The 24,266-nt window shown below is 40.3% G+C and overlaps 1 protein-coding gene across 2 annotated transcripts in view; it reads left to right on the top strand.

Annotated features, from left to right (window-relative positions):
- Positions 1-23,236, top strand: part of Cnbd2 (cyclic nucleotide binding domain containing 2) — a 57,115-nt gene extending 33,879 nt beyond the window's left edge. Inside the window, exons 10-13 of one of the 2 annotated variants that reach the window (XM_058575551.1) lie at positions 7,303-7,480; positions 8,647-8,767; positions 18,164-18,327; positions 18,921-19,179. In XM_058575551.1, coding sequence (XP_058431534.1) covers positions 7,303-7,480; positions 8,647-8,767; positions 18,164-18,327; positions 18,921-19,164 — 707 coding nt within the window. In that variant the 3' untranslated portion in view covers positions 19,165-19,179. Of the gene's footprint in view, positions 1-7,302; positions 7,481-8,646; positions 8,768-18,163; positions 18,328-18,920; positions 19,180-22,894 lie in introns of those variants that run through there. The other variant, XM_046432944.1, reaches the window with a different exon arrangement.
- The last annotated feature ends 1,030 nt before the right edge of the window (positions 23,237-24,266 follow it).

Here is a 24,266-nt window from a genome sequence, read left to right on the forward strand (position 1 = left end):
GCCTCACGCATGCCAGGCGAGCACGCTACCTCTTGAGCCACATCCCCAACCCCTTATAATAGCTTTTCAAAAAGATATGATTGTATTTTCATTTTACAGATTTGAAAACCAAGGCTCAGAAAGGTGAATTTCTTATTTAAGGATCACAAGGAAAAAAATAACAGTGGAGAACTTCAGAGTTCTGGCCTGATTCCAAATTGCAGACTTTTCTTTTCTTCATAAATATCTCCAGTCTTTCTCTTTCTCCATTCCCACTGTTGGACACAGACATTGTCTGATAATAGCCTATAGAACTGGCTAAGGTTCTGACCAGGCTTCCTTATTAGAGGGCAGGATTTTTCTATTCACATCTCAGTTATGGCATTTTCCTTTCCTTTTCCAACCTCTGGAGATTTTTGTTTTGTTTTGTCTTATCCACTTGGGTCAGGAACCCCCAGCCCTCAGACGTTTGTAATGGTTCAGGTGTTTTACATCTTACCTTGGACTAAGTACTGACATGCTTCCCACTAGTCCTTTTATGTTATAATTTAGGCATTAACCTGGGCTCTTCTCCCCAAGGATCACCTCACAGTTGCAGCCAAACCTAAATTCTAATCTTAGGAGGTCTGACTATGGGAAGGCTAACACAGGAAGACAAAGGAGAAAGGTAGGGAAAAAAAACTTGGAACTGAATCCCACTTACTAGCTGGGTAACTTTGGTGAATATTCAAGGTTTCAGGCCCTGGTTTCTTTGTATCTATCATGGCTAATGTTGTAGTTAAGAGGATGGCCTCAGGAGCCACATCACTTATGTTTGAATGCAGGGTCCTTCTCTGATTATCTATGTTATGCTGGAAAAGTGACTCTTTGACCCTATGCATTATTTGATTCGAAATACATTTTTAAATTTTTTTTAATTTTTTAGGTGTAGATGGACACAACACAATGCCTTTATTTTTATGTGGTGCTGAGGATTGAACCTGGGTCCCACCTGTGCTAGGCAAGCACTCCACCCCTGAGCCACAATCCCAGCCCGATTCAAAATACTTTTAAATTTCCCTTTCGATTTCTTCTTTTTGAACAATTGAGTATTTAGAAGGGTGTTAGTTTCCAAACATTTGAGGACTATCCAGCCATCTTTCTGTTGTTTTATTTTTATGATAACCTACTTTGTGAAGTTTGAATTCTCTAATATACTGAAATTTGTTTTGTGGCCCAGAATATAATGGATCTTGGTAAATGTTCCATTTGTATTTGAAAAGAATATGCTATCATTATGTGCAGTGTGCTGTGAATGTTAATCAGGTGAAGCTGATTTATAGTATTAGTCAAGTTATCTTTATATCCTTCCTGATGTTTATCAGTTTTTAATAGAGTTGTTAGAATCTCCAGCTACAGTTATAGATATATTTTTCTCCTTGCATTTCTATCAGTTTTTGATTCATATATTTTGAAACTGTCTTATTAAAGAATAGATATTTAAGTTTGAACTTTTCATCATTGTAATATAAATTTCTTTGTCTCTGAAAATACTCTTTGCTCTAAACTCTCCTTTTTCTGATATTAATTTAGCCACTTTTTAATTTAACTTCATTTTAATTAGTATTAACTTGATGTATCTTTTTCTATTCTTTTATGTTTATTCATGTCTTTAGAGTGGGCTTCTTAAAGGCAGCATATAGTTGTGTCTTGCTTTTATTTTTTTACTTTTTTAATATTTATTTTTTAGTTGTAGTTGGACACAATACCTTTATTTTATTTATTTATTTTTATGTGGTGCTGAGGATCGAACCCAGGGCCTCACACATGCATGCAAGCGCTCTACCAATGAGTCACAACCCCAGACCCTGCTTTTATTTTTTTTTTAAATTCAGTATGACCGTCTTTGACATTTTGTTGAGACGTCTAAACCATTTACATTTAATGATGTTATTGATTGTGGTTGGATTTAAACTTACTATCTTACCATTCATTTCTCTTTTCTTTTTGTTTTTTCTCCCTTTTTTTCTTTTTAATTTTGTGACAGGGTCTTGCTAAGTTACCCATGACGGCCTTGACCTTAGCCTCCCAAGTAATTGGGATTACAGACATGCACCACCATGCCCAACTTTCTATTTATTTTCTGCTTGTCCCACCTGTTCCCTCTTCCTTTTCCCCTGCCTTTTGAATTATTTTATTTGTTGGCTTATTTACTATTTCTTTTTTGTGTTATTTTAGTGATTACTTTATGATTTATTTATAAACCTTTTATTTACCACAGTCTACCTTCAAATGATATATGACTTCACATACAGAACTGTAAGCTTATAATGGTATACTTATATTTCTCTTCTATAAGATATCGTGCTATCATCATATGGTTCTACTTTCACATGTGGGGCCCTGAAGCTCACATCTGTAATCCCAGCAACTCAGGAGGCAAAGATAAAAGGATAGGAGGATTCAAGTTTGAGGCCAGCCTCAGCAATTTAGCAAGTTTCTAAGTGACTTAGTGAGCCCCTGTCTCAAAAGTGAAAAATAAAAAGGACTAGGGATGTGGCTCAGTGATAAAACGCCTCTGGTTTCAATCCCTGGTTAAAAAAAAAAAAAAAAAGTTATTACTTTGCTTTAAATAGTCAATTATCTTTTCAACATATTTAAATAATAATAAGGAAAGTCTTTATATTAACCTATATAGTTACCATTTCTTAGGGTCTTCATTCTTTTACATAGATCCAGATTTCCATCTGGTGACATTTCCTTCTGCCTGAAGTACTTCCTTTAATATTTCTTATAGTTCAGGTTTGTTGGTGATAGAGTCTTTCAACTTTTTTATGTCTAAAAACTATTTCATTTTTGGAGAAAAATATTCACTGGGTATAGAACACAAGTGAACAGATTTTTTCTTTTAGTATTTTGAAGATTATGCGTTGAAGGACTTGCTTATTAATCAACAAGAGGTCTAATAACCTTAATTTTTATAATTTCTGAATAACTTTGTATGTCCTTTGTATAAAATGTGCCCTTTTACTCTAGCTGGTTTAAATTTTTTCTTTTTATCAGTAAGTTTAAGAAATTTGACTATATTGTATCTTAAGAGTTTTTGTCATGTTTCTTCATGTCATTTAACTTCTTGGATCTCTGGATTTATATTTTTAAAATCAGATTTGGAATTTTGCCCATTAATTTTCCAATATTTTCCTGTTTTTCCCTCTCCTCCACTTTGGGGACTCCAATTGCATGTATATTGGACTGTTCAAAGTTGTTTCACGGCTTACTGATGCTCTGCATGCTTATCATTTTTACTTGTCTTTTTTTCCTATCATTTGCTAGTTTTCTATTGTGGTGTCTTCAGTTTTATTAATCTTTCTACTGTATTGTCTAATAAACTTTTTTTGGTATTGGAGATTGAACCCAGGGTCACTTTATCACTGAGCCACATTTCTAGCCCTTTTTATTTTATTTTGAGACAGTGTCTCACTAAGTTGCTTAGGGCCTCACTAAGTTGCTGAGGCTGGCCTCAGACTTGTGGTCCTCCCGCCTCAGCCTCCTACTAATCTACTATTAATACCATCTGATCAATATTCAGCTGATCCTCAAGGCAGCCCTCTGCAGACCTTTGAACTTCTCTCTTTGTGCAGCTCTCTACTCTCTGGTACTCTGCTCTGTAAACTCTAGCCATCTTGCCTTCCCCTGACTCTGTTCTCTCTCTATTCAGGGAAGTTGAGGGGCTCCATCTGAGTTTCCTCTCCATAAACCACAGACCAGAAAATAGCTGGGCAATAGTGTGTCTTTTCTTACCTGATGTTCAATGTCTTAAAACCAGTTTTTTTTAATATATACATATTGTCCAGTATTTTAATAGTGTAAGGTGAGAGGGAACATCCAGTCCCTGTTATTTTCTTCTTAGCTAGAAGCAAAACCCTAAACTATGAATTTTGGGGATTTTGTATGTTTGGCTATTTGGGGGGGGGGTGAGTTATAGTACTGGGGTTTGAATCTGGGGTGCTTTACCACTGAGCTACATTCCCAGCCCTTTTTTTATTTTATATATTTTTAGGTATTGGTGATTGAACCCAGGGGCACTCAACCACTGAACCACATCCCCAACCCTTTGCTTTGTTTTGTTTTGTTTTTGTTTGTTTGTGGTACTGGGGATTAAACCCAGAGCCTTGTGCTTGCCTTGCAAGCACTCTACCATCTGAGCTATATTTCCAGCGCCCCGAGCCCTTTTAAATTTTTTTTTTATTGTAGTTGGACACAATACCTGTATTTTTTTATTTTTATGCGGTGCTGAGGATTGAACCCAGTGCCTTGCACATGCTATCCAAATGCTCTACCACTGAGCCACAACCCTAACCCCCTACCAGCCCTTTTTTTATATTTTATTTAGAGACAGGATCTCACTAAATTGCTTAGAGCCTTGCTAAGTTTCTGAGGCTGGCTTTGAATTGTGATCCTCCTGCCTCAACCTCCTGAGTCTCTGGAATTACAGGTGTGTGCCACCAAGCCCTGTTTTGTACTTCTTGACACTTGGATTGAACCCAGGGGCACTTGTTTACTACTGAGCTACATCCCCAGGACTTAAAAAAATATTTTAAGTTGGGCATAGTAGCGCATGCATATGATCCCAATTTACTGGGATTACATGAGGCCCTAAGTAACTTGATGAGACCCTGTCTCTAAATAAAACACAAAAAAGGGCTGCGGGGTGGGGCACTGGGGTTGTGGCTCAGTGGTAGAGCATCCCTGGGTTCAATCTGCAGTACCAAAAAGAAAATTTAAAATAGGGTCTCAGGCTGGGGGGTGTAGCTCAGTGGTAGAGTGCTTGCCTAGCAAGTGCAAGGCCCTGTGTTCAATACTCAGTACTTCAAAAAAAGAAAAAAAGAAGGAAAAAAAAAAAGGTGGGGGGATCTCACTGAGTTGCCAAGACTAGCCTTGAACTTGTGGTCCTCCTGTCTTAGCCTTCCAGGTAACTAGTATTACAGGCCTGCACCACTGCACCTGACATGATGACTTTTAATAACTGATTTTTTTTCTATTATATGGATACATGGTCACTAATTTAATTATCTTATGCAGATATTTTGAATTCTTTCCAATTTTTCACTATCCAATCCTTATTGTGGTGAATTCCTAATAGGTTTATCTTTGCATTCTTGTACAAGGAAACATATTGGACAGGTTCTTAAATTACTAGATTGAGTATTTGATCCACTGTATACTAGCTATGTACATTTAAAACATTGACAGATATTGCCATTGCCAAGATACCTTTCAAAAAGTTCATGCTTGCCAGGTGTGATGGTAAATGCCTGTAATCCTGGTAACTCAGAATGCTGAGGCAAGAGAATCACAAGTTTGAGGCCAGCCTCAGCAATTTAGCAAGACCCTGTCTCAAAATGAAAAAAAGGGCTGGATATGTCTTAGTGGTTAAGCACCCCTGGGTTCAATCCCTGGTACCAAAAACAAAAATAAGAAAACAAATTTAAAAATTATGGGCTGGGATTGTGGCTCAGCGGTAGAGTGCTCGCCTAGCACAGGAGGAACCCGGGTTCGATCCTCAGCACCACATAAAAATAAAATGCATTGTGTTGTGTCCATCTACACCAAAAAATAAATTTAAAAAATTATATTCAGGGCTTTTCATAAGTGCTTGTTAAGCTAGGCCTACTGCTTATGGAGTTTGGATTTATTTGTTAACATCTCTTTAAAATCATTGTTAGTGAGGTATAATTTTTATACAATAAAGTACATATATTTTTTTAAAGAGAGAGAGAGAATTTTTTTATATTTATTTTTCAGTTTTCGGTGAACACAACATCTTTATTTTATTTTTATGTGGTGCTGAGAATCGAACCCAGCGCCCCTGAGCATGCCAGGCGAGCGCATTACCGCTTGAGCCACATCCCCAGCCCAGTACATATATTTTAAATATGTAGTTCAATGAATTGTGATAAATCCATACCCCCACATAACTACCAAAGCCAAGTTATAGAGCATTTTCATTGCCCCAGAGAGTTCCCTTGTGCCATTTCCCAGTTAATCTCCACCTCTTGCACCTGGCCGTAAGCAACCACCAATATGCTTTCTGTCACTATAGGTTAAATTTGTGTCTCTTAGAGTTTCATAAAAATGGAATTATGCCATGTAAACTCTTTGTCCTACTTCTTCATTAAGCATAGTGTTTTTGAGTAGTTGGCTTGCCTTCTTATTTTTAAATAGTATTTCTTTGGAGATCTTTTCAATAATTTGCATAGAGGTCCTATTGTATGCTGGTACTGTGCTAGGCATCTCATACTTTATTGGCAACTCTTACAATAACCCTACCAAAGCTCTAAAAGAGATTATGTGACTTGTCCAAGGTTCTGGGACTAGTCATCCAGTCATCCATTTATCTTTTATTGCTCTTCCTGCCCCAATCTGAAAGCCCAGTTTGAAAGCTGAGATAAGTGTGATCTGTTAATCTGAAGATATGAACTTTGTGTTTTTTTTTTTAAAGAGAGAGTGAGAGAGGGAGGGAGAGAGAGAGAGAATTTTAATATTTATTTTTTAGTATTTGGCGTACACAACATCTTTGTTTGTATGTGGTGCTGAGGATCGAACCCGGCCGCATGCATGCCAGGCGAGCGTGCTACCGCTTGAGCCACATCCCCAGCCCCAAGATATGAACTTTGAATCAAATAGATTTGAGTTCAAATCCAAGCATCAGCCCTTTCATCAGTGACCTGAACTCTCGGTTCTTCATCTTATGTCTAATTAGGCTAATCGCACTTGCCTGGATGAAGTGGCTAGAAAAGGTCTAGCACAGAGCCAGCCATAGAGGGACATTACATGAAGTCCATGTATTGCATGTTTTTTTTTTTTTTTTTTGGTGCTGGAGATTGAACTCAGGGGCATTTAACCACTGAACTACATCTTCAGCACCCCCCTCCTTTTAGTTGCTGATTGACCTTTATTTTATTTATATGTGGTTCTGAGAATCAAACCCAGTGCTTCACACATGCTAGGCAAGCACTCTTACCACTGATCTACACCAAGCCCCTCCAGCCCATTTTTTAATATTTATTTAGATACAGGGTCTCACTGAGTTGCTTAGGGCCTCACTAAGTTGCTAAGGCTAGCTTTGGACTTGTGATCCTCCTACATCAGCCTCTCAAGCCTCTGGGATTATAGGCATGTGACATTGCACTGGGCGAAGCCACACATTTTTTTTCTTCTTAATTTCTTCATGTACCAGACTATGCAGGCAGGTTACTATGCTGTATTTCCACCACCAGGAGCACTACCACTGTCATATATGCAAAGGCCCATTAATGTGCTTTTCTGTGCTTTCTCTAACAGAAATGAATCCTGTAATGAGATTTAGGGAATTCCAGATCAAATCATATCCTCTACAGGACTTTAGCTGTTTGAAACTTCTACATCTCCAGGAATCCTGGAAGCAAGAGGAGACAAGCTTCAATAAGACAATCAAAACCTCAGGAGATAGTCTCCCCAAGTTGCTGGGCCCGAAGATCAAGTAAGCTCAGCTCTTGGCAGATAGAGGGGCCCCGATTGTGGTTGTAAAGGGCGGGTATGACTTCCTTGGCAGAACATCAGGGATGCTGAGGCGGAAATATAAGTGGCAGATGCATGTTAGTCTCAAAGGAATAGGTGTGTCCCTGAGGCAGCCTAAACAGGTCCTAGGCTTGATACCCAGGCCTTGTATTCTCTGCTTCTAACAAAAAGGTACACTTTAAGAAGTCAATTACTTCTTTTATCAGGGCCTCAGGAACCCATTTAAGGAAGAGAAGGCAGAAAGTATCTTCTGTATCTGTGTGTTGTTGGGTCTTTTCTCTGAGCTTCTTCAGAAAATTCTACCTAAGGGAGGCAGAAATACAGCTGTTTACGGTTTATCAAAGGAGTCTGTTCCATTTTCAGACAGCTTTTTTTAAAAAAAATTTTTTTAGTTGTAGATGGACACAATGCCTGTATTTTATTTTATTTGTTTGTTTATTTTGTGGTGCTGAGGATTGAACCCAGTGCCTCAAATGTGCTAGGCAGGTGCTCTACTACTGAGCTACAATCCCAGCTCCTCAGTCAGCTTTGACTGTTAGACATTTTTTCCTCTAGGCTGGTCATGGTGGCACAAGCCTATGATCCCAGTGGTTCAGGAGGCTGAAGCAGGAGGATTATGAGTTCAAAGCCCGCCTCAGCAACTTAGGCCCTGAGCAACTTAGTGAGACCCTGTCTCAAACTAAAAATAAAAAGGGCTGGGGATGTGGCTCAGTGGATAAGCACCCTTGGGTTCAATCTCTAGTAGCAAGAAAGAAAAAAGAAAAATTTCTCCCTCCATATGAGCTTTGAACCTCATAGACTAGAGCTGCAACCGGTTCTTTATTGGATAAATAAACTCTGCCTAGAAAGAAGTCTAATAAGTCTGGTTTAGCCGTATAGGATCATCAACCCCTTCACATAACAAACTTCAGGTGTTTAAAGGGAGCCTCACATCTTTTGTTTTTCAAGTCTTTTTCCTATTACGCTTCTAATCCCTGACAATGGGCTTGATTTTTCTTACATTCTGGAAGGTGTGTTCTTCAGGGAGGGAAGCTCTCAGTATAGAATAGAGTAAGGGCTGATTATTTAGGGTCTCATGAACTGGCTGTGTTATAAATGAGTTCTCTTTAACAAACTGTCATGTTTCAGATCCAAGCGTGCTCAGTCGATCCAGTGTCCCATGGTTAATACCCAGTTTGGTGAGCTCCCCAAGGAGGCTGTGGTGGGGGCCTACGTGAAGATCCACACTGTGGAGGAAGGAGAAATTGTGGTAAGTGTACAGAGACCTTTGTTCATGATACAGTGTGTAACATGAATGGGCTAAGAGTGTTGAATATGAAAGTAAAGGTTTAGAAACACCCCTCTCTGTATTTAATGAGATTAAGATATAGTGTTGATTTTTAGCCAAGTGTGGTGGCATATGCCTATGATCCAAGTGACTCAGGAGAATGAGGCAGGATGATTGCAAACTCAAGGCTAGCCTCAGCAATTTAGTAAGACCTTATCTCAAAAAATAAAAAAGGCTGGTAGTATAGCTCAGTGATAGAGCACCACTGAATTCAATCTCCAGTTCTGCACCAAAAACAAACAAAAAAATCATTGATTTTTAAGATATGATAAAAGTATTGTGGCTCTGTTTTTAAGGAGTCCTATATTGAAGAAATGCATATTAAAATATCTATAAATAAATTGACATGTCAGCTGGGAGCTTTAGAATATCCAAAAGTGTTAAGGCAAAGATGTTGCCTCTCATCACTCCTATTCATCATTGTATTGAAAGTCTGAGCCAGTAGTACAGTAAGACAAGAAAAGGAAATAAAAAGGTATACAGATTGAGAAGAAAGAAAGTTGTTTTTGTTTGCAGATGACATGATTGTCTGCGTCCACAGTTCCAAAGAATCCAAAACACTTCTGAAAGTAATAAGAGATTATAGCAAGATGGAAAGATACAAGGTTAATATATAAAAGTCAGTTGTTTTCCTTCTACCAGCAATGAAAACTGGAACTTAAAATGAAAACCATTTATAATAACACAAAATGAGGGGCTGGCGTTGTGGCTCAATGTTAAGAGTGCTTGCCTAGCATACATGAGACACTGGGTTTGCTCCTCAGCACCGCATAAATGTCCACCTAAAACTAAAACTAAAAAATAAATATTTTTTTAAAAATGAAATGCATAGGTATAAATCTAACAAAATATACGCCAGTCTACGTGCAGGGGCTGGGGATGTAGTTCAGCAGTGGAGTGTATGCTTGGCATGCACAAGGCCCTGGGTTTAATCTCAGCAACACTACACACACACACATAGAATCTACATGCTGAAAGCTATGTAACTCTAATGGAAGAATTTAAAGAAGGCCTAAATAAGTGGAGAAATATTTCTGTATTCATGGATTGGAAGATTCAGTATTGTTAAGACATCAATTTTTATTTTATTTAGAGATAGGGTCTCACTGAGTTGCTAAGTGTCTCACTAATCTGCTGATACTGGCTTTGAACTTGTGATCCTCCTGCCTCAGCCTCCCAACTTACTGGGATTACAGGTGTGCACCACTGTGCCTGGCTAAGAGTGAATCTTAAAATATGCAGTTTTAAAAGAATCATTTAGGAGGTCAGTGGATTTCAGGAAGGAATGTGGACTATGATAAGAAAATCTAACATTACAAATGCATGAAACATCCTGAAGAGGTTGGGGAAAAGGGTATTAACATTAAGTAACTTTGGAAATGAGTGGAGTCATTACAATTAAAGGTAGAGGCTAGGGTTAGAGCTCAGTGGTAGAGTGCTTGTCTAGCATGTGTGAAGCCCTGGATTCAATCCTCAGAACCACATACAAATAAATAAATAAAGTAAAGGTATTGTATCCATCTACATCTAAAAAAAAATTTAGGAAAAATATTAAAGGCAAAATGAATTTGTATGTGAACCCTGTACTCTAGTTGATAAGATTGTTTCCCATGTAGGTATGTATTAATAATCCTGATATTACTACAGTATATATTAAAGTGGATCAATTAAGTAAAAATTGGCAAATGGTGGGATCTAGGTTTTTCACTAAATGAGTAGAAATTTACAGATGAGAGGCAGCTAGAAGGATCCATATGATAATGGGTTAAAGATATCAGTATGAATTCAAATTTAGCTCAGATACACTTACAGATAGTTACATATAGAAATATTTATCTATGTGTGTGCAAATTGATTGAACCCCCAGGGCCTTTCACGCACTAGGCGCTACCACTGAGCCACAACCCCAGCCCCATATGGTATTTTTTTTTTATAATGAAAACATATCTAATCTCTTAGGGATTTCCAAGTGTATATACATTATTATTATCTATAGCCACCATGTACAATAGATGTCTTGAACTTATTCCTCCTAACTGAAATTCTATTTCCTTTGACCAACAACTCCCCAAAACATCTCCAACCCACAGCACCAGGCAGTCATTCTACTCTACTTCTAGAGTTCAGCTTTTTTTGGATTCCACATATATGTGAGATGTGTGTTATCTTTCAGTGACAGGCTTATTTTACTTAATATAATGTTCTCCAGGTTCGTCTGTGTTGTTACAAATGACAATATTATCTTCTTTTTAAAGAAGTACATATGCCAATCATAGATATTATTCTGATCTATAATTGGCATATGTACCACATTTTCTTTATCTGTTCATCCATTGAGGGACACTTAGGTTGATTTCGCATTTTTTAAATAACTTTATTTTTTAAGTTAATTAATTAATTAATTAATTTATTTGTTATGTGATTCTGGAGAGTAACCCAGTGTCTCATATATGCTAAGCACTCTACTACTGAGCTACACCCCCAGCCCTTTGATTTCACATCTTCACTCTTGTGAATAAGGCTGCAGTAAACATGGAAAGCAGCTATCTCTTCAACATACTGATTTCATTTCCTTTAAATATATATCTGGAAGTGGGATTGCTGGATCAAATGATTCTTTTTATTTTTTAATTTTTTAAGGAACCTCCATACTGTTTTACATATTGGTTATGTTAATTTACATTTCTATCAACAATGTGCAAGGATTCCTTTTTTTTAATATTTATTTTTTAGGTGTAGATAGATACAACACAATGCCTTTATTTTTATGTGGTGCTGAGGATTGAACCCGGGTTCCACCCATACTAGGCGAGTGCTCTACCACAGAGCCACAATCCCAGCCCAGGATTCCTTTTTTTAATATTCTTACCAATATTTGTAATCTTTTTGATAATTACTGTTTTATAACAATAGGATTCAATATCTCCTTGATACTGAATTTTTACTTCCTTGATGCTTAATGATGTTGAACACATTATAATTATGCATAATGTTGGAATTCTTTTTTTTGTACCTGAGATTGAACCCAGGGATGCTTAACCAGTGAGCAACATCCCCAGCCCTTTTTATTTTCAGACAGAGTCTTGCTAAATTGTTTAGGGCCTGCTAATTTTCTGAGGCTGGCTTTGAATTGGTGATCCTTCTACCTCAGCCTCCTGAGCTGCTACGATTACAGATGTGCACATGCACCTGGCACTTTGCCCATTTTTTAATCAGGTTGTTGTATTACTACTAAGTTGTTTTTCATGTTTTGGATATTACTCCTTTATCAGATGTGTGGTTTGCAAATTTTTCTCCCATCCTGTAGGTTGTCTCTTTATTCTGTTCATTATTTCCCTTGCTATGCATAAGTATTTTAGTTTGAAGCAATCTCATTTGCCTGGGTTTTGGTGTCATTTCAAAAAAAATTTAAAAATCATTTCTCAGGCCAATCTCAAGAAGCCAGATCTTGATTTCTAATAACATTTCCCAATAAAAGGAACAGTGGTCTATGTAAGATGAGCCTAGAACATTTTATAGTTCTTGAAAATAAAGGAAATGTTGGTGGGGGAAAACTTCAGGGCATGTCAAAGGGCATAGGCCAGTGTAAAGAACCCCTGCTGGCCAAAGATATTTGAGCAATAAAATAAAGCAGTACAGGATTGTAAACCCAAAGTATAAAATAAACATCCATGACATACTGATATAAATGAATGATATATATTCATGATATAAATAAATCAATAGTGAATGGATTAGTAGATGGAGAAAAGGCAAATCTCCCTACAGAATAATTCTGAAGCATGATACCCTGCCCTCAAGAAGGGAGAACATTACATTATAATCCCTATTCTTTAGATTGAACTGCATATAGTGACTTCCTTCTGAAGAGTACAGTAAGGAAAAGGGCCAAATCTAAGAAACACTGCCTCAGCCAGGTTATCAAGGACAACATCAACAGTAATAAATCATGTTGATAATATTGCCACTGGATATGGTGTGATGAAAATGGCACTGTGTCTAATGGTCATTCTCTCAGTAACCCCAAAACCCCAGTATAATTGTGAGAAAAATATCAGACAAATTCTAATACTAGAGCATCCACAAAATTCCTGATATATACCCTTCAAACTGTCAAGGTCATCAGATATAAGGTATACCTGAGAAACTACCACAACTGTGAGGAGACTAAAGGGACGTGACAGTTACATGTAAGGTATTTTGGATAGGATAATGGAACAGAAAAAAGACATTAGGTAGGCTGTGGATGTAGCCCAGTGGCAGAGGCCCTAGGTTTGATGCAGCACCATCACCCCCCCCCCCCAAAAAAAAAGTGCATTACATTAAAAACAGGAAATCTAAATAACTCATTAACCTCATAATAATATGTCAATATTGGTTTGTTCATTTTAACAAAGATATCATATAATGTAAGATATTAATAGGGGAAACAGGTTGGGAAATATATGAAAATACTATACTAGCTTCTCAGTTTTTCTGTAAATCTAAAGCTGTTCTAAAAAATAGACCATTAAAAAATTAATCCAATAGTAAAGGGGTGAGTATGGATGAACCAAGACTGGTCATGAGTTAATCACCATTGAAGCTGGTGAAGGGTGCGGAGCTGAGTGGCAGGATGAATAGCATGGTGGTAACAGATATGGAGCAGTGGGCCTCAGCCTGCCTGGGGAGAGGCTTTCTTTTGAAACTCTGTATGCACTCATGCAGAGTCTGGGAACCTGATCCGTGCCCTTTCTGCTGTGCCTCGTTACAGTTGCTCCAAGACCGTCTTCACGCCCTCCTTCCCCATGTTTGGTCCTGTCTCACTAGTTGGTGTATCAGGAAAGTCAGCCCAAGACTATCAGAGAGCCAGTCTCTAGAATGAACCCTCTAAGCTGATTTGAATATTTTTGAACTCTTAGAAAATTCTTCCTTTTGTTCAAGAAAAATCTACCTTCTGTAACTTTTCCCCCTAGCCCCCAGTCCTGGGGATAGAACCCTTCCTTTACCACTGAGCTACATCCCCAGCCCTTTTTATTTTTTATTTTGTGACAAGGTATCACTAAGTTTCCCAGGCTATCTTTGAATTTGTAATCTTCCTACCTTAGGCTCCTGAGTAGTTGGGATTACAGGTATTTGCCAGCTGCCTTTTGCAACTTTAAAGTAACTCTACTCCCATGGTCTCTACCTCCCAAAGAAGAAAATAGAAGAAATCAGCTTCCTTACCATGTGATGGCCCCATTGATATTTAGAGAATGATGTTTTGGTTTTCATTCAGCATTTCTGTAGCCAGGCACAGTGCCAATGTTCCATTAACTATTTTCTTATTCAGGCAAACATCCTCCATTTCTCTAGTCATTCTTCATGTGATGTGTTCTCCTGCCTCTTTACTGCCTGCTTCTCTTAAATTTGTCAGTGTTTCAGAGAGTGCTGCTCAGAACTGAACAGACACAGGGAACCAAGGTGGAAAAGCTAGGCATGCTTGGGCACCCTGGGTAGAATCAAAGCATGGAGGGCAGGTAGATGGTGACCTTGATGGGAGGCTGTGTAAGGGACATGAGCAATAAGGCCAGTACTATAGAGGACTCACGATGCCAGAATGGTCTTAATTCCTTAGGAGGCCGGGGAAGGTTATGAGTAGGGCTTAGTGCAAGGACCTGGCCACCTCTCCCCCTCTATGCACAGGACACCACATACATAGAAGGCTCTCTACAAATACTTGTTTATGTGACCCTCTTTGAAGAAAATGTTGGTGAAAGTCTTAATGAGGTGCTTTTGAATGAGACTCTGTACTGCTTTCAAGGCCCTGGCTTCATTTAAGGCAAATGAGTGGGTAACAGCTCTGAGTATTCACTTACAAAAGGTAAGAATCTATCACGTTTTCCTTACCCTTGGAAGCAGGAGTATGGGAACAGCAGAGGTGGGGGCCTTGGAGCAGAGAGACCCAGATTTTGAGCCAAGAGGTGTAGGAGAACCAACCTTCCAGGGAATAGGCAGGCCTAGGCCTAAGAGGTAGTCAGGACAGGCCAGAGCCATGGACAGAGCAGCAAAGAGGTGACAGATGGAGGAATCTTATTCTGATTTTGTTTCTAATTGCTAGCTGTGCAGACTTGGGCAAATCACTTTGCCTCTCAATCTGTATCCTCATCAGAAAATGAGGAAATTCACCAGGGTGAGTTGCCACCTTGAATGTTGTGACTCCATTTGTGTACTCATTTAACAGATATTCCTTGAGTATCTATTGTGCTCCCAAGCATGGCACAAGGTGCCATTGTGAGTGAGTTAACCAACATAACTCCTGCCTCATGGGGTATTTGATCTAGTTGGGTTACACATAGTATACAGATTTCTAACAAGTACATGAAAAATAGCAAATTGCTGTTGGAAAAGTGCTGGAAAGCAGAGTGGGGAGGTGACCTTCTTAAATGAGGTCTCTGAGGAAGTATGTTCAAGCTGAGACCCGAATGATGAAACAGGACAAGGGAGAAGAATATTTCAGACAGAAGGACAAGCAAGGAAGGAAGGAGGCAGGAAGGCAGGAAGGAGGCACAGCATGTTGAAGAGACTGGAAGGGAGGGCAGGATGGCTGGAACAGAGTAAACGAGGTAGGGTAGTGGCAGCAATGGACCAGGCTGAAAAGCAGAGCAATGGTGAGATAGATAGTCCATGCCCTGGCAGCCATGATGAAGTATTCTGTTTTATTCCTGGTACTTTGGGAAGCTTTTTCAAGGATTTAGACAGAGGAAGTGACCTGACTCCAGCTATGTGCGTGTGTGTGTATATGTGTGTGTGTACATGCCCATGTGTGTGTTCCTGTGTTCGTGTGTGATGGGGGATGGACCTGCAGTGGAGAAGAGTGCCAGTACTGCTCCTGAATAGATTCCTCAGTTCAAATCCTGTCTTTATGTGGCTGAGGCAGGAAGATCATGCCTCAATGTAATGAGACTCTGTCTCAATACAAAACAAATGCTGGCTTTGCCACTTTGTGTCTTGGGCAAGTTACTCAACCTCTTCATTCCTCAGTTTCCTCATACCATAGTGGTAAAAAGTGTGGATTCTGAAAACAGACCACTTGGGTTCAAATCCTGGCTTTAGCTGGGCATGGTGGCATGCCTATAATCCCAGTGGCTTGGGAGGCTGAGACCGGGGGATCTCAAGTTCAAAGCCAGCCTCAGCAAAAAATGAGTTACTAAGCAACTCAATGAGACCCTGGGGGATTTGGGGATTTGGCTGGGGATTTGGCTCAGTAGTTGAGTGCCCCTGGGGCTAGGGTTGTGGCTCAGCAGTAGAGTGCTTGCCTAGCACGTGTGAGGCCCTGGGTTCGATCCTCAGCACCACATAAAAATAAATAAATAAATAAAGGTATTGTGTCAAACTACAACTAAAAAATAAATATAAAAAAATGTTAAAAAGAATGATTTTATTGCTTTAATGCTGTATAATGTTGGACACTTTTCTTAATCTCAGCATCCTCATCTATAAAATAGGGAACCACGCCATTGTGTTTGTGAGGCTTAAATGACTTAATATAACCACAAACTATAAGAGGCCCTGTAATTTAGTGGATGCTTAATAAATGTTAGCTGGTGCTACCTTCGTCTTTGTGTTAATCAGGTTTTGTGATGCTGTGATCAAAATACCTGACAAGGATGAATTGGAGGAGGGAAAGTTTATTTTAGCTCAAAGTTAAGATGTTTAGTCTAGGGACAACAGAATTCATCGCTCAGGGCCCAAGGTGAGGCAGCACATCCTGGCAGAAAGGCATGGCAAAGAAGTGCTACTCTGCTCATGGTGGCCAGAAGCAGAGAGAGGCAGAGGGGTAAGTGGAGAAGAGACTACAGGGAAGATGAACCCTTCCAGGGCACTCCCCCAGTGAATGACCCTCCTCCTCCAGCCACACCCCTACTGTTAACTCTATGGCCTACAGTTACCACCCAGTCAGTCCATTCCAACTAGGATGGACTGATTAGGTTACAGCTTTCCTAATCTAATCATTTTACCTCTGAGTATTCCTGCATTAACACAGGAGCTTTTGAAGGATACCTCATATCCAAACCATAACAATTGTTGTCAGTATTATCATTGTTGGGAATATAAAATACATGACTGTGGACAAGTAAATTTTGTTTTCGGAATCTCATTTTCCACAGCTAAGAAGGATGATCCCTATACAATAGGGCAGTTGTGAAGATTATATTTGTATGTATTTTCTTCACATAGTAGGAGCAACATTTTTGCCCCCTGTCCATGCTCCTTTCCCCACTTCCTTAGTACTGAAGATTGAACCCAGACTGGCCTCAAATTTGTAATCCTCTTGCCTAGCCTCCTGAGTGGCTGGAATTACAGATATGTACCACCACCACTGTGCCTGGCTGTCACTTCCATTTCATAGGTGAGCAAACAGCAGCCCAGGGAGGTATCGCTTGCCCAAAGCCACAAAGCAAATGAAAAATGTAGATATCCTTTTGGAAGCCAGGATTAATCTTACCTGGCCTCCAAAGAGCAGGTCTTTTGATTTGGGATCTCTTTTGTTCTTGAGTCTTAGAAAGCTGGGCGCTGGAGGCTCTGGGGGGCCAGTAGCCTCTCCTTCCCTCCCTACCTGAGTCTTAATTAACCAGCCAAGAAGCTAAAGTGTGAGCACTGGATTTAGAGTATAGCAACAAGGGTTCTTGGCTTTGCTCAGCCAGGTCCAGAGTGTCTCCTTATAAAGAGGCTTACTCTGTAAAGCAAGCAGGTATGCCTATGGCTCTCCATCTCATTTTCAGATACAACCAGATATGAAGCAAGCCAAAAAGCAGTGGGTACACTAAGCTGCAGAGAGGACTGGGGCCTACAGAAAAGGATGGGGTAAGGGGTGGATGAAAAGGGGGATGTCTAAATAAGGACTAGCTATTTGGTTTTTGTCCTAAGTCCTGAGGAAGAGAAAACAAGCTTGCTTGGCAAAAATGAGTTGAAAGCCGGGTGAGATGGCTAGTTCTAGCTAGTCCAGGAGACCAAGGCAGAGTATCACTTGAGCACAGAGGTTCAAGCTTATCCTGGGCATCAGAGTGAAACCTGTCTAAAAAAAGAAAGTTGAGATTGGACATTGGAGAAAGGGAACAGAGCCTGCTCTGTGGAGGTGGGACCATGGAGAAAGCACTTAGGGCTTTCTAATTCCAGGAATCAGAAGACTGTCATGTCAAGTAGCAAAAGTAGCCCTGGACTTCCCCTCCCCATCACAAGCTCAGTGACTGCAGTGGATTCACCTCTTATTTGAGGCCTTATTTTGCTATCTAGAAAATCTGCTGGTAGAACTGACTGGTTTCTGAGGTCCAGTTTTCTGTGATTACTTCTTTCTAGGGCTTTCACCAGGCCTTCTTTCCAGAGAGCCATCGTGACATGCGGCCCTTGATTCTCGTGAGCCTGGGAACTGAGTTGATTCGATTAAGGAAAGAAAAATTTTATGAAATGATTGATGAAGAGACAAGAGAGAAGTTGTTGAGGTCTGACATTGAGTACCCCAGGTCAGTATTGGGCAGTGTGTGAGTCCCTTCAGATCAAAGGAACGAGCTTTTGCCTGTTGTTATAGTGAAAGAAAGAAGGGAGGGAGGGAGGGAAGGAGGGAGGAAGGAAAAAAATCAGTAATACTGAATGCTGACAATAGTGAAATGAAACTGGTAGTTATTATATTCTAAATTGGCTCAATCCTTTTGATGATAATTTTAGCCTCATATTCCTTTTGACATTGTTAATTTTAGCCTTATATGATCCTACCCTTTGAGGCAGTGATCCACCCCTGAATTTGTCCTTAGGAAGCCAAAATGTGGGGGAAACTACAAGTATTAAAATGTTCATAGCAGTCATATTCATAATAGGAAAATCACCACCATTACCTCCACCTGTGCCACACATAAGGAGATAGTAAGAAAAGCAGTACATTCCCTTGATAGACTATCCCTGTCTTATTAAAATGTTGAGAGCCACAGCCCAAGGGGCCCCAGCAAACTTCCAGCTGCCAGCTGAAGATTGGCTCACAGCGGCCCCAGCAAACTTCTAGCTGCCAACTGATTGGCTCCTCTGCGGTGATGCTCATTGGGCTGTTTCCACGCCCTTTCAGACCACGGAGATGCTCACTGGGGGACTTTTTTTGGCTCCGCCCACACGACCCAGCAAATCGGCCTCAAGAGCAGGAGGAGTGGGGGAGATTGAGAGGCTTGTGGGAAGCCGGTGGTGGCAGTTGGGCTCTGAGGGAATTCCTGAAGAGCTCATGTGGTGTGGTGTGTGTTCTAAAAATAAAGTTCATTTCTTTTGACAAGTGGCTCCTGAATTGTGCTCAGCCAGATTGCGCCATTAAAAGATGATAAGTTTAATGACTCCATAATTGGAGTGTTAAGTGGGTAAGCTAATGATACATGGAAAGAGCAGTACAAAATTATATATATGCTACCACTATGTCTTTGGTAGCATACAGAAACTTACCTGGTTTTCCCAGCAGGTGTTGGAAGCAAGTGCTAGTCCAGTGGTAGAGAAAGAGGAGGTGTGGAGGCAGGCAGATCTGTAGAATCTTTTTCATCACTGAGCAACTTCACTAGTCTTTTTTATTTTTTATTTTGAGACAGAGTCTCACTAAGTTACTGAGACTGGCCTCAAACTTGTTTTCCTCCTGCCTCAGCCTCCCAAGTTGCTGAGAATTACAGGTGTGTGCCACTGCAGCCTGCTCAGATCTGTAGATTCTTGCAGTGTGTCCAATAAGTTCATAATTCTATATGAGAGCTCTGTGATTTTGGGCAAGTCATTTCCTCTCAGACTTCAGAGTCCAATCAGCAGAACAAGAAAAAATTGACTAGATCATTGTTTCCCAAAGTATGAAACACATTCCACAGAAGGTTTGCAAGATGATTTTCTATGGTGCACAGATTTACATATTTAACCTTGACAGTGTACGTTAGAAAAATAACAGGATGAGCTTACTAACCTCGAGATTAAGTAGATTTTATTGCTCAGGAAAGAGCTAAAGTAGATGTTTAAGTAAAAGAAATGAGTGGATTTAAGAATAATAATGAGCAAATTTTATGTGGCAAAAAATTGAAGGAATTTTATGAGAAAAACAAGTGGAGACTCACTGTTGACTTCTCCCAGTTCAGAGGTGATGCATCTCTGTTTTCTGTGCACTACCAATATGGAAAATGGCTGTTCAGACTGACCTACTTGAAAAAGATCTAAGGAACCTCAGCTCCTCGAGTGATAGCTGGCCCTGGGCAGTTTCAGCTAGTGTTTGTGGAATTGAAATTCTGAAAAGGTTCACATAGACTTGCCTGCACAGATGTTTGAGCACTTGGTGCCTGTACTGCCAAGTCAGCGCTTTGCTTTAGTCATCTCTAATGCTGACAGGCAGGGTTCTGTCTTCATTAATGGTTGAACTCATGCTTTTTAGACTGCCAAAGCAGGCCAGAAACATATCCATTATGTAGCTCAAATCTCTTAAGTTTTAACTAAGGACTTGAGGTCCTAAAATCAATCAGGCAGAGGCACCAGCCCTGTGAATGCCATGGGCTAGAAACCTAAAAATCACCCATACACAACCCAGGCCATTGCATGTAGAACAAAATGGAGATCTCAGTTCATAAGAAAGACAGAGGAATCCTCAAAGGCCAAAATGAAGAGGCTCCTCCAAATCAAGTAAACAACAAGATTCAATGCTGGGGTTGCCCCAGAGTGGTGAAAAGCCACATGAGCTAAAGTGTCAAAGCCTGTGAAGACGTAAGCAATCATCAAGTGAGGCAGGGGATTGGAATGGAACTCCCCCAGGCAGAGGACTCTGGAAAGCTGCCCTGCTTAGTAACAGAGTAGACTAGAAACAAATGTGACCATCATCATCCAGACATGATGTGGAATCTTGTCTGTATCAACTTGGACTTTGGGTCCAAAAATAAAAGAATCCCATGCTTACCCCTCATAGATTTTAGTGAGTTCCTTAGCCCTTTTGAGCCCTAACTTTCTATGTTTATGAAATAGAGATTAAATGAGTTAACCAATATAAAGTGCTTGACACTTGATAAGTAGTAGGTCAAAGTCAGATACTATTATTCATTTTGTAAGAAATTGGGAATTAATGGGAACTTTTTAAGTGGAAACTAGAGGTGTGCTGGTACCAGCTCTCCAGGAGGCTGGAGAAAACCCTGACTGGCAAGGCTTGCTGATTTTTGTGGTGTACATATGCCCACCATGGCCAGTTTCAAGCTACCAACCTGATATCATTCAACAGGGAGCTGAGAAGAGAATTCACACTGTTAGCTTTTGTGAACGGTTATGAGCTGGCTTTGGAACATCACCGATACCAAAAGGACTAGCTAATAGCCCATTCTGACCTCTACATGTTTTCTTCAGTGGATCTCTGGGATCACAATTGACTTTGTCTTGGTCAGTATCATCTAGCCAGAAGAACCTTCTAGGTTGTTAATTATTAGGCTTGTCCCTTTAGGTAGGCAAGCACAGGCAAATCAATGGAAGTTTAGCATCCTTCCCTTGCTGTGGTCTCAGAAGGAAATAAATCAGTTAGTGCTAAGTCCGTTCCATCCTATGCCTGTTTGCCCCACTCTCTATGGGGAAAGGGGCCTGGGAAGGGCCAGAGCACCATGATCAGTCCAAGGCAGCCACCAATCTATGATATGTCTCTCTAGATTTGACTGTTCTGGACATTTTATATAGATGGAGTCATACAATATGTATATATCACACCTTATTTATATATTTACCAGTTGATGGGCATTTGGATTATTTACACTTTTTAGCTATTATAAATAATACTGCTATGAACATTATTGTACAGGTTTTTTTATAGACATATATTTTCATTTCTCATATATATATATATATATATATATATATATATATATGCCTAGGAATAATTGCTGGGTCATATGGTAACTTGTGTTTAACCTCTTAAGGAATTGTCAGGCCATTTTCCAAAATGGCTACATAGCAGTTTACATCCATACAGCAAAATCCTCATTCTAATATCTGCACAATCTTCATCAATATTTATTACTGTCTTTTTTTCCTCACTTTTGGTGCTGTGGATCAGACCCAGGACCTTGTGCACACTAAGTCACTAAGTAACCACTTTGCCACTGAGCTATATCTCTAGCTCTCCTGTCAGTCTTTTTTTTTTTTTTTTTGCGGGGGGGTGGAGTAGGATGGGTACCAAGAATTGAACTCAGAGGCATTCGACCACTGAGCCACATCCCCAGCCCTATTTTATATTTTATTTAGAGACAGGGTCTCACTGAGTTGCTTAGTGCCTTTTTGTTGCTGAGGCAGGCTTTGAACTTTGAACTTGTGATCCTCCTGCCTCAGTCTCCCAAGCCACTAGGATTACAGGTATGCACCACCACGCCTGGCATTGTCAGTCTTTTTTGTGGTAACAACCCTAGTGGGTATAGGTGGTGTCTCATTGTATTTTTTTAAGATTTTTTTTAGTTGTCGATGAAGCTTTATTTATTTTATTTATAAGTGGTGCTGAGAATTGAACCCAGTGCCTCACACATGCTAGGCAAGTGCTCTACAACTGAGCTACAACTCCAGCCCTCATTGTGGTTTTGATTTATATTTCTTGGATGGCTAGAGATCCTATATATAATTTAAATGTTTCGATAACCACATTGTAAGACATGAAAAGAAATAGGTGAATAATCTATTTTTAGATTCAGTATATTCAATATATCTAAAGTATTATAATTTAAACATTTTATCAATATAAAAACTATTCATGAAATATTTTCCATTCTTTTGTGTTATAAGTCTCTGAAATCTAGTGTATGTTTTATATCCAAAGCACATCCCTAATTCAGATTGGCCACATTTCAGGTACTCAGTAGCTGCATATGGCTTGTAACCACTGCAGGGGAAAGCATAGGTCTATGCAAAGAAGGTCATAGAAAGGTAGAGTAGGAGACAGGAGCCTGGAGAAAGGCAAAGAGCTAGAACTGGGTTCCTATATTTAGGGATGGGAAAGAGTGGCAGGAGGAAAGTCTGGAAGGGCAAGGGAGGGAGGAGCTAGCTAGAAAGCTCAACTTCTGTCCTACCCTTCAGTGATGACGACATGTGCCAGAGATTGCTCAAGGAGAACAGCTGGAATATCTTTCGGAAGGACCTAGTACGGCTGCTTGTGGAGCCTCGCAAAATACCACCATTTACCCCAGTTGGGCCCAAGAAGAAAAGCATCTACAACCCAAAGTCTCTGATCCTGGATTTGTGTAGTGTCAACAAGAAAGTTAGGCCACATCATCCCATTTTTATGGCATCCCAGAAGTATCTCCCCCCACTGAGGATCGTCCAAGCCATCTCAGCACCCCGGCACAAAATCCAAGAACTCCTTCCTCAGTATAAGAATGCAGGAGTCCTTCTTTAGAATCAATAAAAGATGTCCGATTCCTCTCTGTGTTTTCAGAATGACCACCATGGGGGTTATGGGGCTTGGAAGGGAGTTCCTAGAGGGCTGAGCCAGGGGTCTGGAGAGGTATTGGGGGCAGCAACGGGGCACAGATTCCCCTGGCACTTGTGGGCTAAGCTGAGGGAATAGATTATGAGGCTGTTGTGGGTGGTGGACTGTCAGTGGGAGTCTTGGGTTGGGAGGGTTTTATCCAGTGAGAGCTGATTGGGAGAGGCACAAGGCTCAAATCAGATTGGTCAATAATATGGTTATGAATACAAATGCCTTCAAGGTTGGACAAGTTTGTATGAAGGAGTAGAACTGGGAAGCCATAGAATGATGGGATGTTGCACCCAATTTGACAATTCTCCATCCAGTTGGAGCAACTGCTCCTTCAGCCCAGGCAGTTGATGCCATGCCAGAAATTAAAGCAGGTCTGCTCTTGCCAGTCTGTAGATTGTTCAAGAGAATCAAGAAATCCATCATTTTAGATGATTCCTATTGGTTTCTAAACATAAGCAACTAATTCAAATTGTTTTTGGACAGTGTCATTCAAACAAAACACACATGGCTGTGTTGGACCTACAGGCTACAGACTGATCCTCTCTGTCACTTAGACAGGGTCTGACTGTGGGGGAGAGGAATATAAGGAGGCAGATCAGAGGTTGACAGCATGAAAGGAGCAGGCATCCTGGGTCAAGGATGAGGATCAAGCACCCTGGGAGAGTGGAAGCAGGTCAGATACAATGAGGCAGGCAGTAGGGTTACAGTTGAAGAGGGATCCTCAGTCCCTCTGGGGGCCCTCAGTCTGGGGCTATTACTTACCTGGGCCCAGAACTCAGGGTTCCTCTCTCCATCCAGCCTCAGCACCAGAGTCCAAGTGCCAAGCAACCTCCCTCCTTAAGAAACCTCATATGTAGGCTGGGGATATAGCTCAGTTGGTAGAGTACTTGCCTTGCATGCACAAGGCCCTGGGTTCAATCCCCAGCACCACAAAACAAACAAAAAGAAACCTCATATGTTAGCTTATGA

Source organism: Marmota monax, unplaced genomic scaffold (genome assembly GCF_021218885.2).
Source record: "Marmota monax isolate L192 unplaced genomic scaffold, Marmota_monax_Labrador192_F-V1.1 WCK01_AAM20220418_F8-fsc00014, whole genome shotgun sequence".
Taxonomy (NCBI): domain Eukaryota; kingdom Metazoa; phylum Chordata; class Mammalia; order Rodentia; family Sciuridae; genus Marmota; species Marmota monax.